The sequence below is a fragment of the Barbus barbus genome (genome assembly GCF_936440315.1).
Source record: "Barbus barbus genome assembly, chromosome: 13".
Lineage (NCBI taxonomy): Eukaryota > Metazoa > Chordata > Actinopteri > Cypriniformes > Cyprinidae > Barbus > Barbus barbus.
Genome location: NC_136741.1, coordinates 17,636,191 through 17,653,926, shown reverse-complemented (window position 1 = coordinate 17,653,926; position 17,736 = coordinate 17,636,191). Strand labels below are relative to the sequence as shown.

Genomic DNA, 17,736 nt, shown 5'->3' with positions numbered 1-17,736 from the left:
TATAAAAGCACGTGCGGTGAAACCGGCATCAGCTTTCTGTCATTCAGCTAACGCTCTGTGTTTCTGTCGGTCTTATTTACTGTTGTCTGTCTTTAGCTATGTCTAAGAAGAGCCATTTTAAGGCTTGGAATATGGGAGAAGTGCAATACGAGCTGTGTGTTCCTCCCTGCAAACGTTTTTTGTGTGCGGGGGATACACACAACTTGAGTGTGTTTGGCGTTCCCCGTGGCGCTGCCCCGCTTCCGCTGAGGTATAGCGAGGACGGCGCTCGTGGGGTTCGCATCGGGATCTGATGGAAGGATCGGAGACGAGAGAGTCTCTATCTCCATCCTCACCTGTCAGATCCCATGACCGCTCCTCGAGTTCGGAAGCCTGCCTTGCGGTTACTTTCCCTCGGGCAGCGGCATCAGCGTTTCTCGTGTCTTCCTCCGAGGAGGTTGACATGGGATACGTTGAGCATGTTGCACCCACTCTGTCACCCCAATATGAGGAGCTTGTGGAGTGGCTTGTCGAACCGCAGAGAGGGTTATACGAGCGTTTTCTGCGGTTTCAGACTCACCTCCACATCGGAGCCTGCCTTTTTTTCCCCGACCTCCACACTGAGGCTGGCCTGCTCAAGGAGTTGGATGAGGGCGAGGGATTTAGTGCGGAGGACATCCGTGAACTCCGCAAAACCGCTGATTTGTCTCTCCGCGCTGCCAGGGAGACTGTCAAGGCGATCTGTGGCAGCCCTGGTGGCGGTGGAGAGGCATCTTTGGTTGACCCTGTTGGATTTAAAGAAAAACCGCGACAGGGTCTTCCTTCTGGACGCCCTACTTTGCCTTCTGGCCTTTTTTGGTTCGGGAGGCAGGTGGTGGCGTTCCAGCGGTTTCTCCCTCGCCGCTCTCTAGCTCACGGGGCTGCTGGGCGAGAGCAGCCCCTGCCGCGTGCTGGCTCCTCGTATAGGCAAGCTTGCCCCCACTGGAGCGGGTCGGGGCGGTAAGAAGGGTGCGTGGTCAAGGACCTCCCAGCCAAGCAGGCGAAGAGGTCTTCGGCCAAGAAGCCCTGATGTGAGTGGGATCAGGGCTTATGAGGGTAGCCCCTGCTGGGGTAGAGCGACGATCGCTGTGTAGGGAACGCCCAGCACACAGCGATCGTCGCCCCCCAGCGCCCTCAGGAGATCGTTCTGCCAACCCTGCCACCTATGGTGCTTCAGGGCGCAGCGGTCTCCAGCGAGCGCATATATCAGTCTCTTCCGCCCGGTATCGTAGCGGAGCTGAGATGCTCGCCACCCCTTCGGGGGTCTCTGGTTTCTCCGGTTACACCAGAGGCCAGTCTCGAGAGACTGGTTCCCTTAGTAGACTATTTCGCAGCGTGGAAACTACTGCCAAATCTGTCTCGATGGGTCCTGCTCACTGTAGAGAGAGGCTACAGAATCCAGTTCGATTCTCGTCCGCCTCAATTCAACGGGGTGAATTCCACGTTAGTGGGCCCCGCGCAGGCTTTGGTAATGGAACAAGAGGTAGATACTCTCTTAAGGAAGGAAGCCATCGAGGTGGGTCCTCCTTACGAAGAGAGTCTGGGTTCTACAGCCGGTACTTCATAGTTCCAAGGAGGATGGAGGATTGTGTCCCATTTTAGATCTGCATCAATTGAACAGCTCAGTCTGCAAGACTGAAGTTCAAGATGCTGAGGTAAGTATCTCAGATCAAGTCTGAGGACTGGTTTGACACATAGATCTAAAAGACGCATATTTCCATGTCTCCATCCTTCCCACTCACAGGAAGTTCCTGAGGTTTGCTTCGAGGGCAAAGCTTACCAATATCGGGTACTTCCCTTCAGCCTAGCACTCTCACCCCGCACTTTTACGAGTGTGTGGACGCCGTGTTAGCTCCGCTGCGGCTACGGGGCGTCCGCATACTCAATTACATCGACTATTGGTTGATTCTCGCTCAATCAGAGCATTGGGCGGCTCAACATTGAGGTGTTTTTCTCGCTCACTTAAAAGTGTTGGGGTTAAGACTGAACCCCAAGAAAAGTGTGCTTTCTCCATTACAGAAAACCACTTATCTGGGGGTGGTGGGGATTCGACCACGGTGCAGGCACATATGTCTCCTGCTCGGATCGAGTCAATCCTCACGAAAGTCAGGAGGGTGAAAGAAGGCCAGTCACTCACTGTCAAGCAGTTTCAGATACTGCTGGGTCTGGTGGCAGCTGCGTCCAACGTGATACCTATTGGCCTGCTGTACATGAGACCCCTACAGTGGTGGCTCAAGACCAAGGGGTTCTCCCCGAGAGGAAACCCGCTTCGCATGATCAAGGTCACGCGGCGATGCCTACGTGCCTTAGACATGTGGAGACAACCTTGGCTCTTGTCCCAGGGCCCGGTGTTGGGAGCTCCGTGTCGCCGCGTACGCTAGCGACGGACGCATCCTTCACCGGTTGGGGAGCGGTCATGAGTGGCCACCCTACCCACGGTCTGTGGAGGGGTCATCATCTCGCTTGGCACGTGCTCAGGCTCGAGATGCTGGCCGTGTTTCAGGCTCTGAAATACTTTCTCCCAGACCTAAGAGGTTGCCATGTGTTAGTTCGCACCGACAACACATCGGTGGTCTCTTATAGCAACCACCAAGGAGGTCTGCGGTTCGTGCCCCCTGTACAGGCTGATGCACCAGATCCTTGTGTGGGTTATGAGGCCGAGCTCTCCTGGTTGGTCGAGCTGGCATTGCTCCCCTCAACTTTGAGGGTCACCTTTGAGCATGCCGCTCCATTCTGAGCGTCTGAGTTCCCTCTCATGCTGAGAGTTAAGTGCTCCGCTCTCCAGAGCTCTGCCTTGGTAGAGCTAACATTGCTCCCCTCACTATAGAGGGTTACTTATGAGCATGCAGCTCCCTCCCGGCTCTCCTGTTGGTCGAGCTGGCATTGTTCCCCTCAACTTAGAGGGTCACCTTGAGCATGCCGCTCCCTTCTGAGCATCTGAGTTAGCATCTCAATGTGGGAGCAGACACCTTGTCAAGGCAAGGGGCTGTTATCCGGGGAATGGATGCTTCACACCGAGGTGGTGAAGCAGATCTGGAGAGTGTTTGGCCAGGGTCAGGTGGACCTCTTCGCCACTCAGACAGCGCAATGTCCCCTCTGGTACTCTCTACGTCATGGTACAGACGTGGCCGAGGCTTCGTCTGTACACCTTTCCCCCGATTGCTCTGCTCCCCAGAGTTCTGGAGAGAGTGCGCCGGGACGGACTCTGGCTGCTATTAGTAGCGTTCTGGCCGGCCGAGTATGGTTCTCGGACCTGATTTCCCTCTTCGACGGCTCTCCATAGGAGACTCCAGTCAGGAGGCATCTCCTCTCACAGGCAGGAGGCACCTTGTGCATCCCTGCCCGGAGTTGTGGAAGCTGTGGGTGTGTCTATGAGTCTTCTGACCTCCCCTCACCGATGGGAGTCAGAGCTCATTCCACGAGGAGTGTGGCGGCCTCCAGGCCTTTCTCGCAGGTGTCCCTATCCAGGACATCTGCAACGCTGCGAAATGGTCTACGCCCCTGACCTTGTCAGGTTTTATGGCGTAGACATACGAGCCACTCCAGGTTTTTCCGTTCTCTCGCCCTAGCTGTGCCCCGTATGGATACACACAGGGCAGGGACTTGGAAGTCTGGTGCCGTGGGTATCTCGTTCCCCAAAGCGTCTCCTGACGCAGCTCGAGTTCCTGAAGAGGAACGTCTTAGGTTACGTATGTAACCCCAGTTCCTTGAATCCCTGCCAGCGCTTGCTTCATTATAGAAGCTGACGCCGGTTTCACCGCACATGCTTTTATACCAGCTGGTCATTACGTCACCTCGCCCGTGACGTCCCTCCCATCCATTGGACAGATTTCATTGGTATTCAGAGCCGGTTACGCTGTAGGCGTTTCCCAAAGCGTCTCCTGACGCAGCGTCTCGTTCCTTCGAAGAACTGGGGTTACATACGTAACCTAAAACGTTTTGTATTAATAATGACTACTCTTTATAGACTTCACTATTCGTCAACATTAGCACTTTTATTCACTTCTTCTTTCAGTCAGCTGGTCGTTTCTAGCTAATTAAATGCCCCATGTGAATAAATATATTGCTTACTCGTGTGTTATAGACCCATGTGACCAAAAAATGCTTGCTTTTGAGATCAAACTAATGCCTTTTTTATGATTTGTAGTCTGGGTGTTGTAGAACCTTGCCTAAAGCAATTTCTTAATCTAAATGTGATAACTATTATCTGAATAATCATCTGAATATCGTTTCATATTTTAGTACAAAGAATGCCATTTTGATCATTGAAAAAACGAATGGTGTGTTCTTCTATTTGAAATTCACAGCCACCATGAAGAACCTGATGTAATAACATTGATGCCAGTGTTATTTGTTACTAATGCATCAGTGAGTCAGATAAGATTGTTCACCACCTGAGTCAATCATAGGAATCAGCTCTTCTGTCAGGTGTAGAATACATTATGAAACAGCAATTTACAGGACATCAAGGCAATGTCTCTGTCTGAATTTGACTCACCATTCCCTTGATTAAATTGACCTAAAATGCACTCTTCTCAGCTGATGAGAGATATGGTGTTATGAGCTTTTAGTCTTATGAATGTTTTGGCCTTCTGTTTGTTTCAGGGGCTGGCAAAAAGAAATCCCAGTAAGTACACATAATGCAATTTGTTCCTGGGTTTATGAGCGTAATGTCTATGTCGATTCAAATCTGACACTAAATAGTTGTCTGGAATTAAAATGTGAATATAGAGGTGTGCTTGCATGTGTATGAGTAGGTGCAGTTTATTTGTGCTCATTTGATCATGCTGTTAACCTCAGGTGAAGAAATTGCCCGACCGAGACGTGCTGTTCCAACGCCTGCACCAGCTCCTGCCCCTTCCCCGACACCTGCACCTGCGCCCCCTCCTGAGCCTGCTAGGTATCTGTACACACACTTACACACTTTATGAAACAGTCATTTTGTCTGTTGTTTCCAAGTTTATTATTGTTTTGTTAACTAAAATAAAATAAAAAAATATTTGCAGAAGACAACAAATGTACACACAAAAATTAAAAGATTAAAAATTATAGAGAAAATTATTTTTCAATAAGAACTGGATGATCGGATTGAATTAATCTTCCAAGCCTGACTTCAGACTGTTTGTGCAATTCCCACTATTAACAAACCATTAAAGGGATAGTTCACCCAAAAATGAAAATTTTGTCATCATTTACTCACCCTCAAGTAATTCCAAACCTGTATGAATGTCTTTGTTCTGCCGAATACAAAGGAAGTTATTTTGAAGAAAGTTTGTAACCAGGCTGTTTTGGGGCACCATTGACTTCCATGGTAGGAAAAATCAGTGGTGCCCCAGAACTGCTCTGTTTCCCTCATTCTTCAGAATATATTCCTTTGTGTTCAGCAGGACAAAGACATTCACACAGGTTTGGAACTACTTGAGGGTGAGTAAATGATGACAGAATTTTCATTTTGGGGTGAACCAACCCTTTTAACTATCACTTTTGCCTCAAACTCCTAATTAATAGTTGTTAAGTTTAGGTATTGGGTAGGATTAGGGATGTAAAATATGGTCATGCAAAATATGTGCTTTATAAGCACTAATAAACAGCCAATATGTTAATAATAGGCTTGCTAATAAGCAACTAGTTAATAGTGAGAATTGATCCCTATTCTAAAGTGTTATCAAGTGTGGTTATATGGTATATAACCCTGGTTGTTGAGATTTAGCGTTGTATGTAAGTCTTTTAAACATTTGTTGATGTTAAATGAGTTTAAATGGATAATATTAGACAATTTGAGAGTAGCAGCCTGGATGTGACTGGTGTGCATCTATGTGGATGAGTCATGCAAATTTGGCTTAATTCTCCTCCATTTCAGTAATAAGAAATCTCCAGTGCCAGAGGATGCAACAGCCTTATTCGGCCCTCCGCTGGAGACAGACTTTGATGAGCAGAAGACCAGTGAAGGTACTGTTTATGACCAAATCCTTATCGCTTTGTGCTGCTTATGGATGTTGATATTTCATTTACAGGATCACTGAAATTAAACATTCACAATCCAACAGAACCTGATCACAGCCCAGATTCTTTGTTCACTTCATTCACTTGAACAAAAATTCATTTTTCTATGTCATACAGAGTATTTGTCTTTTAGGGACTCACAGAGGGTTTAAAGATGACACTTATTTATTTTTAAGTATTTAAGAATATTGTTTGTTTGTATGCTTTTATTATCAGTACCATTTTTTAGCTTTCTGTAATGTAAGCTACTGAACAGAACATTCATTAGTGCTTACAAGTTGTGTTAACTCCCACTCATTTCCATTTGCAGCAGTTGAAATGAAATCAATTAGATTCATAGGCCATTTGTTTTACAGAAATAGGGATAGATAAGTGTTGCATGGTGATTTCTTCCTCTCTGTGAGTCACACAGTTGTTAATTCTGCTCCACCATCGACTGTGTATCATGTCCTCTTCCATAAATTAGTGGTGATAAAGGAACCTGAGGTTTGGGGTGCACCCCTGCCTGAGCAACACCTAGACTCCTCTCTGGCAAGACCTTTTCCTACAGGAAGTAAGTCATTGCTTGTGGCATGATTGCCATCATCCTGGTATCATAAACCCATATGTTCCAAAACGGTGAACGGTTGTCTGAGTGGAAAAATCATGATTGCTTTTAAATAACTTTCCCTTTTGGCAGTCTCCATTAACCTACTAATTTCTAAGTCAGAAGCCAGGAAAACAGTCAAAATCCAGCTCATGTTGTACTCATGTCATTTGGTGACGGTTCACTCAATGTGGCCTATTTTTTGTCAGCCCAAACTGCAAAAAAAGCAAAATGACACTGTTAGAGTTGATTTTAAGCATAAGGCTAAATGAAGCAAATGCTTGGCTTCCTAATAGTGATTTTTACATAAATGTGTCAATACTAGGGCTTGCATGACTACTAATATTTTTACTATATGACTAGTTGTCCAGGAAAGTAGTCAACTGCAAAGTGAGTCAGTGTTTATCTTATGTAAATGAGTCAAAGACTGGTCTGACAGCCAGCTGGAAAACACAGCTAACACGATGTGGTGAGAAAGTTTAAAATTGCAAAGCACTCCAAATATTTGCCCGTTATGAGTTACTACTCAAGGCTAATAACATGCAGCTGAACTGGGATGCAGTTTGTGGGCAGAGGAATTATCTTCCTGTTGTTACCACATAAAAGACTAGACTAAAAACTGCTTTATTTACCCATTATATTGTGTAAGAAACATTAAGTGTGATATTATAAAGACATGTTATTTCCAAAAATAATAATTTTTCTAATTGTCATTGTACAAAAGCCAAATTAATAAATATTATCTTTGTATTATATACTGTATATTTCTCTAGTCACTATTATGTCGGTGTAAGTTGTATAAACCATTAAAATAATCATGATATAAAACAAGATTTCTCATGGTTAAAGACTAGAAATTTAAGTAGAATGAAATAAATTATTTCTGACCAGTTATTTGAAAGCAGAACAAAATATTAATGATATAATCTTTTGTCTATGTGTTATTAAATAATATGGTGTTAAGCATATTTATAGTATACTATAATATAACAATATAATATAATTAATAATATTTTGAAAACATGTTTATTTCGAAAGCTCTTAGTAAAAAAAAAAATTTTTTTTTCAATCAAATTTTATGGACCTCTAAGCATCCTTGTTGACCCCTGACGGTCCACATGCCTCAGTTGGAAAACCCCTGGACTAGAGGACTAATTGTAGAAATTATAGACTAATTGACTAGTCTTTTCAAGCCCTAGTAAAAACATACTAAACAAATCTTTCTACATATATTAACATACAAATTATGTAACATCCTAAATAATAAAAATGGTGTGAATTACTAGGTCACAAAGAGTGAAGTGTTATCATAGAGTCTGAGCTATTCATCCCATGTCACAGTCCTTCTCTGTTGTCCCTGACTACCTGAATGAGACCTTGCCTTTGCATGGTGCTGTGGGGCATGGAGGCATGGCCTACGGGGGGTGGGGGGTGTATGTGAGAGCTTGTCTCAGGCGCACTAATGTCATTGCAGCTCTGCCTCCGCTTCCGCCTAAGAATGTGCCGACCTCCCCCCCTCCGATTGAATCTCCTGCTACAGAACCTACCGGTAAGATCCCCCTCCACCCAGGCCTCAGTCTATACCAGGGGTGTCTAATTCTGCTCCTGAAGGACCACTGTTCTGCAGACTATAGTTCCAATCCCAATTAACCACACCTCAACCAGCTAATCGAGGTCTTGAGGAATAGAAACTTCAAGGCAGGTCTGTTGGGGCACATTGGAGCTAATCTCTGCAGGACGTTGGCCCTCCAGGAGCAGGTTTGGACACCCCTGGTCTATACCAATATCTGACCCCAACGAGTATGTGTCTGGTTTAGTTTGTGCCTGACTTTTGGTACTCTGTCTTGTAAAATCTTGTTTGTAGGGAAGGTATCTCTTGCCTTTTCCTTTGTCTTCCCTTTTGCTTTTGGCCTGTTTATAATTATTCAATTTTTCTATGATATTTGTGTGGTGCCTGATGCAGATGGGCAGAAAGAAGAGGACAATTCAAGGCAGACCTCACCGAGGCTCTCTATAGCTGATCTAGACAACATCTTTGGTCCAGAAGACTCTCCAAAACCTGATCAAGATGTTGGAGATAAGTGGGTCTGCTTCAATGATGAGTCACCTCAAAGACTTCCTCCTCCTTCAGAGGGAGAGCCAGAACCTCCACGCCCCCCATCTCCACCTCCCCCAGCAGAACCAGCACCCCCATTACCTAAATCACCCCCTCCATCAGAGGAGCTGAATCCTCTTTTACCAAAATCTCCACCTCCTCCTGCAGAGCCAGCACCTTCTCCTCCTTCCATTGAGTCGCCAAAGGATATCCTCCCTCCCGTCCCACCTGTTCCCAAAGACACCACTCCTTCTCCTCCAACTGTCCCGCCTCCTCCGGTTGAAGAGGCCCCACCACCACCGAAACCAGATGATCTTTCTCACTTCAAAACAGACTTTTCGCCATGTGCTCCTCTGATAGAGACCCAATCAGACTCAACCAACAGCTCGCCAACCACTGTAGAGACAAGTGAACGCACAATCCCTCCACCTTTGGTTCTGAACCAAGAGGACAAGAAGAGCCCTGAGGAGACCACACCAAAAGAGGTCTCAAGTGAGAGCAAAGAGATTGGTCAAGGACCACGTTCGACACCTCCTCCTCCCCCACCTCCCACATACAGGGCGGTAGTGTCATCCCCAGGGCCCATCCCTCCAGCTGGTACAAGTGGAAATGAAAGTGGTGAGTCCGATCTAAAAAAACAACAACTGTCAATCAACCAGCGGTCACAGAACATTAAAGGTTTAGTTCACCTAAAAATAAACATTCTGTCATCATCATTTCACTTGTCTATTGAAACCTTAATGAGGTTTTCTGTAGAGCACATGAAGAGTTATTAGCAGAAAGCTTCTATTTCCATTTATTGAAAGTGATTTTCAGTTAATGTTTTAGTCTGTTCCTCACACAAGGCTACAGTATCATATGGGTTCAGAATATTTGAAATATACAGCATGTGTCGTATGAACTTTTTATGATGCTTTTTGGTCCTTTTTGGAGTTTGTCAGGCAGCTGCTGGTCCCCATCCAGTTTTATTGTATGAATGAGAGCAGCTTAGACATTCTGCTAAACTTTACCTTCTATGTGTCCCTGAAAAAACAAAGTCGCTCAGGTTTGGATTATGACCAATGATCACAGAGTAATTTTAGTAGGGCTACAACAACTAAATGAAGCTCAATGAAAATAATTAACAAGAAATTTGATTAGCGATTAAATGCATCTGCACGTTGTGCATGGAAAACATCTGCCAGCTGTCACTTTATCATTTCATTACCAAAATAATAATTAGTTGCAGCCCTAAATTTTAGGTGAACTAGCCCTCAAACAATGAAACCACCAACATAAAAACAATCTGCATTAGGGAAATAACAGATTTTGATTAATAGAATATACCCTAAGGTAATAAACAGTAACAAAAGGTTCTGCATGTTGAAAATACATATAAATTTGGTTGAGTCATTCTGCTCCGGTCACCATCATGTTATGTGGGTTTTCACAGAAGTGCCTTCTTAGTAAGAGGGATGAAGGGTATCTGACAACTTTTTGCCTCGTTATTTTCTGTCTATAGACACATATAGTCTTACTGTTTGTAATGTTAATACTACATTTTTGGGTTTCAAATTTTGGCAGTGCTCTTATCAGGGGCGTCATGCATCTACTTTTATGTACCATTATCATGCATCCTAATTTTCAAAGATACAAATCATGTTTTTGTTTTCATTGTTTGTGCAATCTCTGCAGATTTTGCTGTAAAGTGTGATGGTTTCTCTTAAAGTTTTATTTAATCTGAGCGGATTGGTTTGTATAGGTATTTTCTGAGGCTATTCCAGTCAAGTATCATACATTCTTGAATGTACAATCATTTTTTCTAAATTGGGAAAAGCTCTTGATTGGGCTTGATGCTTGTTACTCTTTGAATGGCTTTGCTTTAATGGAATACTCTCGCTCCACAGGCTCCTCCTCCCCTGCACGTCCCTCTACGCCATTGGCTACCAGCAGCTCTCCCCCTCCTCCCCCTCCCCCACCTCGGCCACCCTCACGACCCAAACTGCCACCTGGGAAACCAAGCGTAGGGGACGTGGTACGTGATAACATAAAAAATGTACAGTGCTTTCAAATAGTAACTATTGCTCTCCCTGTTAGTTCCTAACAAATTCTCAATGTCTCTGACCTTTCCATGGCCTATGTAATTTTTAAAACTTTTAAAAGATGTCAGAACTCACCTTCAAAATAGCAGACCACGCCTAGGTTGATATTTACTATGTATCTAATGTTCTTTAAATAAAAACCTTGAAAAAAAAAATCCAAGAAACACTACCACAAGATGCCTCCTTATCACCTGACCAGAATTACAAACCCCTACTCTTTTGTTACTTAACTTCCCTTCTGTCTGTTCTTCTTTTTCCCTGCTTTTCCTGTCAGAATCGGCCGTTCAGCCCCCCTGTACACTCATCAAGCCCCCCTCCTCTGGCTCCGTTGGCCCGTGCAGAAAGCACCTCTTCAATCTCCTCCACCAACTCTCTGAGTGCCGCCACCACTCCCACCGTCGGTAAAGAGCTTTCCGTGTCTGTGTCAGGTGTGACTCCATTTCCCATCATTCTCTCTGCTCTGCCATGCTGCTTTGTCTTTATGTATCTGCTCTGGAAATTGCCTTTCGAACTAGAATTTAGCAAAACAAGGGCGTCTGTTTCTCAGTTTTCAGCACTGTTATGAATTCAGTTTTGAATTCATTGTCGTAATATTTTCACAGCTTTGGCTTTAGTTTGGACCAAAACAGTATTAGATTAGATTAGATTAGATTCAACTTTATTGTCATTTATGCAGAGTACAAGTACAGAGCTAATGAAATGCAGTTATTGTATGGGGATAATGCTGTTTTGTTTAAAATACTGAAGTGAAATCTCCATCATTCTGCATTTATGTATTTAGATCACTGGAGATTATGAAAGATTAATTGCTTTGCTAAAAATACAGTTTTGCTCATACACAGTATAATAGCTTGTGCATCAGTTGATATTTTGCATGTTTAAGTGGGAATAATTGCTAAGATTACTTATATTGTATAAATAAAAATTTTCATCTTTAATCCCTACAATTCTGAATCCAAGTAATTGGTCTTTGCATTGTAGAAAATAAACGAAGACCTAAAAAAAGATATAAAAGATAAATTTAACAATTTAAAGCTGCAGTCCGTAAATTTTGCCTCTTTGTTGCCATCTCTATTTGAAAACCTGGAATTTCAGTTACTTGCGGAATTATCTTCCGTGCGTGGGATATGCTCTGGCACGGCTCCAGTGTGGATGAATCTAATGTTTTCAGGTGAATGTGTTGCTGTCAATCACCGCACCAGTGCGGATGGTTACTGTAATTCGCAATCACAGATTCTAGCCTACATCTTGGAATATATGACCCAAATAAGAATTTTCACTGTATAAGAAGTTTCACTGTTGCCATCTGAACAAGTAAGTAACAAGTCTGCCACGTTTGTTCTGACCAACTGAGGTAAAATGCATCACAATAAATCGCGCTACCAATGGTGATTAAATCTAACGATCGGTTAGCTCATATCACATCAAACCAAATCATTATTATTGTTCTACTTTATTCCCAAATTATTAATGTTAACAACATCAGCATTGCGTGACTATGACTATGACTAGATTTCAATTTCTGTACAGTCTAATCTCTAATTGTCATGCCATTCGAATTTCATATTAAGAAATTCTTCTAACCCAAAAAGCAAATTATGCTCCCTTCGAACTGGTTTTCTTTAAAATACAAATCTTGTGTAATAAGGCTATCAGTAATCAGAAGCACATTTAAAACTGGAATATAATTTCATTTCATTCACATGTGTTTCATAAACACATAATCTTTTCTGGATTACAATCCGCCATCAAAATGATACATTTAATTATTCTAGCTGCTGTGAGAAAAGGCTAAAAGATATGCCACATGCAGGATCCTCACATGCCAAGTAGCTGGGACAACTTCTTTATGTTTACAGACGTGACGTAATGACGCAGTGCCATGCTCAAATTTCTCGCAGAAACCTACCCGTACCACTCAAATTAGAAAACATTATTATAAGCTAACCATTTTGAATCGGGCTAAAGTAAGGCGATAGTTTTCAACACTGGCTGGTTATGTACTTTCTCAAATATTGATTTCGGACTATTTTTAACCAAAAAAAGTTATGAACCGCAGCTTTAAAGAAAAATTACTATTAACAGATAACATACAAACATAATAAGCTACTTGTGTCTTTGCTGGACTTTTTGAAATGTGATTTATGGCATCTGCTGTACCAATTTGAATGCTGTTATTGGATGCTTTCGTTGATGCTGGAAAGGTAGTTTTTTTGTTTTGTATTTTCAATATCAGTATTTCCTGAGATCTGCGAACTGCTTTATTTTGTGAGTCAAGATTCTAGAGCGTCTGATGGATGTAGGTCTATCTGTTGCTTGTGCTATTCCATCCTTTTGGATTTTTTTCAGCTTTGGTCATTTTTTTTTCTCACCATTCCATTTTTCTCTTCTTCAGTTATCATCTTTTTAAAATTTGAAATATGTGCCGTGCATCCATTGTTGACGTCTGAGTTTAATAACTGTGACCTTTTTGGTTTTCTTTGCAATTATTTGTCATTTAATTTGAATTACTTTTATTTTTTGTTTGTGTTTTGTCGTCTTTTTTGTCCTGTCTTTTGGGCTGACGTAATTGTCTGATGTCAGAAGATGACGCATTTGTAGACAAACTTCCCAGCTTTGAGAGACGGGCAGACATGCCAGCAGGTACGCTACTGTATAAACCCTTTCTGATTTAATGGATGGGGATGGAGACCACTGATTCAACAATGTAACAAATGGTTACATTTCTCAGTTTTCAGAGCATAGCTCATTCATCGTGATTTTTTTCATTTTCACCAGTGACTAATCTAGTAAATAAAATGGAAAATGAGTTGATTTTCACATAAAGAGTCTTTAAAAGAATTTTCCAGGTCATTTATGGCTTAATGTCTGTGGGCAGAAACTGTGGCTCATTGTTGATTACAGCAGTGCACTTATAATGGACACCTGGCATTAAAGCTGCCAGAACAGCCAATAAACTTTTAAAATATGCTACTCTCACAGTACAAACCGTAACTAATTCAAGTATAACTATAAAAATTGGATGCTTTATTGTAGACTGGTGTGATAAAACTGCATACAGCCTGGTCCGTACAAAAGTAAACCTGGTTATTTTCATTTGGTATCACAACCGTAAGTTGAGGCTTAATTCTGCAAACTTCACTGTTTTTGCTAATACATTTGGTTACTTGAAAATTCTTCACATAAACAAGTAGTCTCGCATCAAACAGATAATTTAGACAAATTTACAGTTGATAGTTTGTACTCTGAATTCTGATTGGATGAGCCACATTTGAAGCCGGTAAAAAATAATGTATAGTAAAATAAAATAATAAACACACACCTGTGACCAGATATTCTATTTTATTAATAATAGCAACTACACTAATAATAATAATAAACATGTATTTTATGAAGTGATCAGCAGCAGGCCTAAAATTCTGTCCATAAACATTCATTGTAAATAACCCAGAATATTTCTTTAACTCACCAAAGACTGTTTGGCATTTTTAGCACAGTTATTTTGAAAGGTGTTTTCCCTCTACTTTTGTTATGTTGATTACAGTCCAGCACTATTTGCCACAGTATTTACTTCATCCATTTTTAATTCTTTCTGTCATATTTTGCTCTTCACATTCATAAAAGACATGTTTAGCTCATCATGGATGTTAGAGATTGCTCCGCCTGTAACAGTTATACAACATCCCTCATCTCACATCTGCACTGACATCCAGAACCAGGAACAGAAGAGTCTTTTAGTCCCTGAAAAGCATCTGTCTGGCTGTAGTACCACCATCCTGCTTGAACAGATGGCACACACACACGCAGCCTCTCAGTGTTTGAAGTGCGGTCTGGAATTTGGCCTAAGTGGCAGCAGAGCTGATCAGTATGTCTGCCGTCACACTAGTTTGAGTGGAGAGCTCTCTGATGTTGCACCTAAAAGCATTTCTAACATCGTCATGCTGCAAATGTCAAGCTTTACTGCCACATCATTTTTTATCCTCAGGTGAAATTCACATCTTTATATTTTATCTTCAACATCCACACAACCTATGCTGCGTTTCGTTCAAAGTCAAATGTAACACATTCTGCTTGATATTTTCAACCATAAAGTGTGCGATGCTCTGAGGATGACATAAAAGGAAACAAAATGGCATTGCCTTTTATTTTTGCAGTTGTTTGATTGTCAGGTATAAAGACTCCTAGCAACTAGATGTTGAGGATAAATTATCCCATACACAAATGTAATGTTTTTACATATATTAAATTTTAAAATATACTGTTAAATGAAGTAAAAACGTACAAGAAACCTATTAGAAACTGGAACAATTTAATATATTAAGATGTATATCTAGCCCAGGGATGGGCAACTTCGGTCCTGGAGGGCCGGTGTCCTGCAGAGTTTAGCTCCAACCCTAATCAAACACACCTGAAGAAGCTAATCAATGTCTTCAAGATCACTAGAAAGCTACAGGCAGGTGTGTTTGATTAGGGTTGGAACTAAACTCTGCAGGACACCGGCCCTCCAGGACCGAAGTTGCCCATGCCTGATCTAGCCCATACAGATATTCGTGTTTATGTATAATATATATACATCTTAAAATCCAACAATACATGGTAATATTATATAAGTAAATATAAAATTTGCATAAATAAAAAATATACATTATTGATATATGGTAGTTACAAATGTTTAAAAATCATCATATAGGTATTATAAACATGTTATTGTGTGTAATATATATATATATATATATATTTATGTTATAAAATTATATCTTCATATACCCAGAGAATGTATGTATGCGAAAATTATATATTGCCTCGGTAACATATACAGTATGGCAAAATTGCTCTTGATACAGGGCAATTTATGTCAAATATTACAGTATTCTGTTTGGAATGCCATTCAAAGCAAGCATTTGTTCTGCAGGTTATCAACAGAATTATTTCTCTCTCTACTAATTTCCTTTAAAAACAATAAGTTTGTTAAAAATCTAGAATCTAAAAAATCTAGAATCTAGACAATTAATTAATTTGCTTAAAAGTGCATTTTTAGCATTCAATGTTTTACATCTCCCTGGGTTGCAATATGCAAAATGTCATTTTTCCAAGTCCAAATTCAGTTCAATTCTATTGCACTATTCCAGGTTCAAATTTTTCGAAGATTAATTTTTTTTTAGTTAAAGATAACACATTGAAATGCTCTGCAGTACTGTACAACTCACATCTTCTTATTGCTTAAATGATCTTCACTTCATTCATAGTCCTGGTCTTGTCTGAAATTGTATTACTCCTCTCCAGCGCAGTAGAAGAAGCCCTCATTTACTCTTCCCTCTTGTCACTCATTACCGCCCACTGTTGCCCATCATCCCTACTGCAGATACCTCCTCCCATTCACATATCAGAAAAATACATGATATACGTTTCACAAAACGCAAACTCTAGGCAACTAAAAGCACTTTATAAGTGATTTTGTTTTTTATTGTTCACCCAAAAATGAAATTCTGTCATAATTTACTGACCCTCATGTTGTTCTAAACCCCTTTGCTGTTATTTCTTCCATGGAACAAAAACACATTGAAATTACGTTATAAAAAAAAACATTACAAAAGCGTCATAAAAGTGGTCCATATTTAGTCCAGATTTTGTTATAGTATAAGTTATGTGCAGAACACTGAAATCACTGTGTTGATCATCTTCTTCTCCAGTAAGGATCAACCACATCAGTGAAGAACAATTCATTCATGAATAACAACTTAAATTTCAGTCTGTTCCTCACACAAAGTTCCTCACATTCAGAAGACTTAAGGTACTTGCACAAAGAGTCGTTAAAAAATAAATACGACCTCACGCTGTCAATCACATTTACACTGAACTTCTGAACTTTTCGTCCATCATAAAAAAGTTGGGATCAGGTTCGATTTTCTGCGTTTTTCGCATCCATAGCAAGCATTTTGAGAGGTGTTTTGAAAAATGAGAGCCACCGTACAAGTGAACACCAAAATCCAGAATGGTGTCTGACAAATTGATCCACTTCGTCTCACAGCACAAAGCACTCTATAGGTCTTTGCACACAGAGTTCATGGAAATTGGTGGTGATCTTTTTAATATGTGGCTCCAGTATTGCTAGCAAAGCATCAAACTGAGCAAATGACATCCTGAAGTAAACTTTGATAATTTCGCAGCTCCTTGATAAGGAGGTGGAACTCTCCTTCCTCTCTATATCTCAGGTTTAGATATTTGACCCAATATTTCCTCTTTCTTTTTCCCTTTTTAAGAAGAGACAAAATCATCCTCACTGCTTGAAGTCTCCATTTTGTATTGTTTTGCAAATTGATTCGCAACGGATTAATTAATACGCATTGGACTCAGTGTGCAAGGACCTTCAGTGTGCAAGGTTTCTGTGCATGATGAATTTTTAGGATGACATATGAAAAAATGCATATGAAAATTTTGGACTCAGTGTGTAAGGACCTTTAGAATATAGTGCACAAGTCATAAGGACTACTGCTGTGATAAAAGTTAGATAGGTTAGATACTAACATCTTCTTAATAAATAAATGTAACAGTTGGCAGGATGTTTGCATTTGTGCATTTTGGGTATACGGTTTTAAAACATCAAAAGGGTGAATAAATATGACAGAACTTTCCATTTTGGAAAATCTATTCCTTCACACGTTTAAGAATAAGCCGTTTAATGTCATCCTTAAATCTAGAGGCTTTGATTCATAAGCAGCTCAAATCATTTCCAGCTTTCTTCTGTCCTGATATTATACATAAATGAATCAGAATTTTGAAATATTTGTAAGAATGTCATTTTTGTATTCTCGAATCTCCCCAGATCTCAAAAACATCAGTTCTCAGTTGTTGAACAGGCCGTTAATAGACAATGCACTTTAAAATAGAAGTTTAGACATGCGTTATTATTAACAATAATAACTATAAATCTGAAGCTGATAGAAGCTGTATGT

At 41.1% G+C, this 17,736-nt stretch overlaps 1 protein-coding gene across 5 annotated transcripts in view; it reads left to right on the top strand.

The window, feature by feature from the left end:
• The window catches only part of LOC306879139 (SH3-containing GRB2-like protein 3-interacting protein 1), a 137,478-nt gene that overhangs the window by 109,220 nt on the left and 10,522 nt on the right, over window positions 1–17,736 (top strand). For 2 of the 5 annotated variants that reach the window (XM_079431879.1, XM_079431878.1), the window contains 9 exons: window positions 4,624–4,645; window positions 4,819–4,918; window positions 5,879–5,967; window positions 6,488–6,574; window positions 8,082–8,156; window positions 8,571–9,320; window positions 10,589–10,716; window positions 11,058–11,211; window positions 13,367–13,426. In XM_079431879.1, coding sequence (XP_079288005.1) covers window positions 4,624–4,645; window positions 4,819–4,918; window positions 5,879–5,967; window positions 6,488–6,574; window positions 8,082–8,156; window positions 8,571–9,320; window positions 10,589–10,716; window positions 11,058–11,211; window positions 13,367–13,426 — 1,465 coding nt within the window. The remainder of the gene's footprint in view (window positions 1–4,623; window positions 4,646–4,818; window positions 4,919–5,878; window positions 5,968–6,487; window positions 6,575–8,081; window positions 8,157–8,570; window positions 9,321–10,588; window positions 10,717–11,057; window positions 11,212–13,366; window positions 13,427–17,736) is intronic. The other 3 variants (XM_079431880.1, XM_079431882.1, XM_079431881.1) reach the window with 3 other exon arrangements.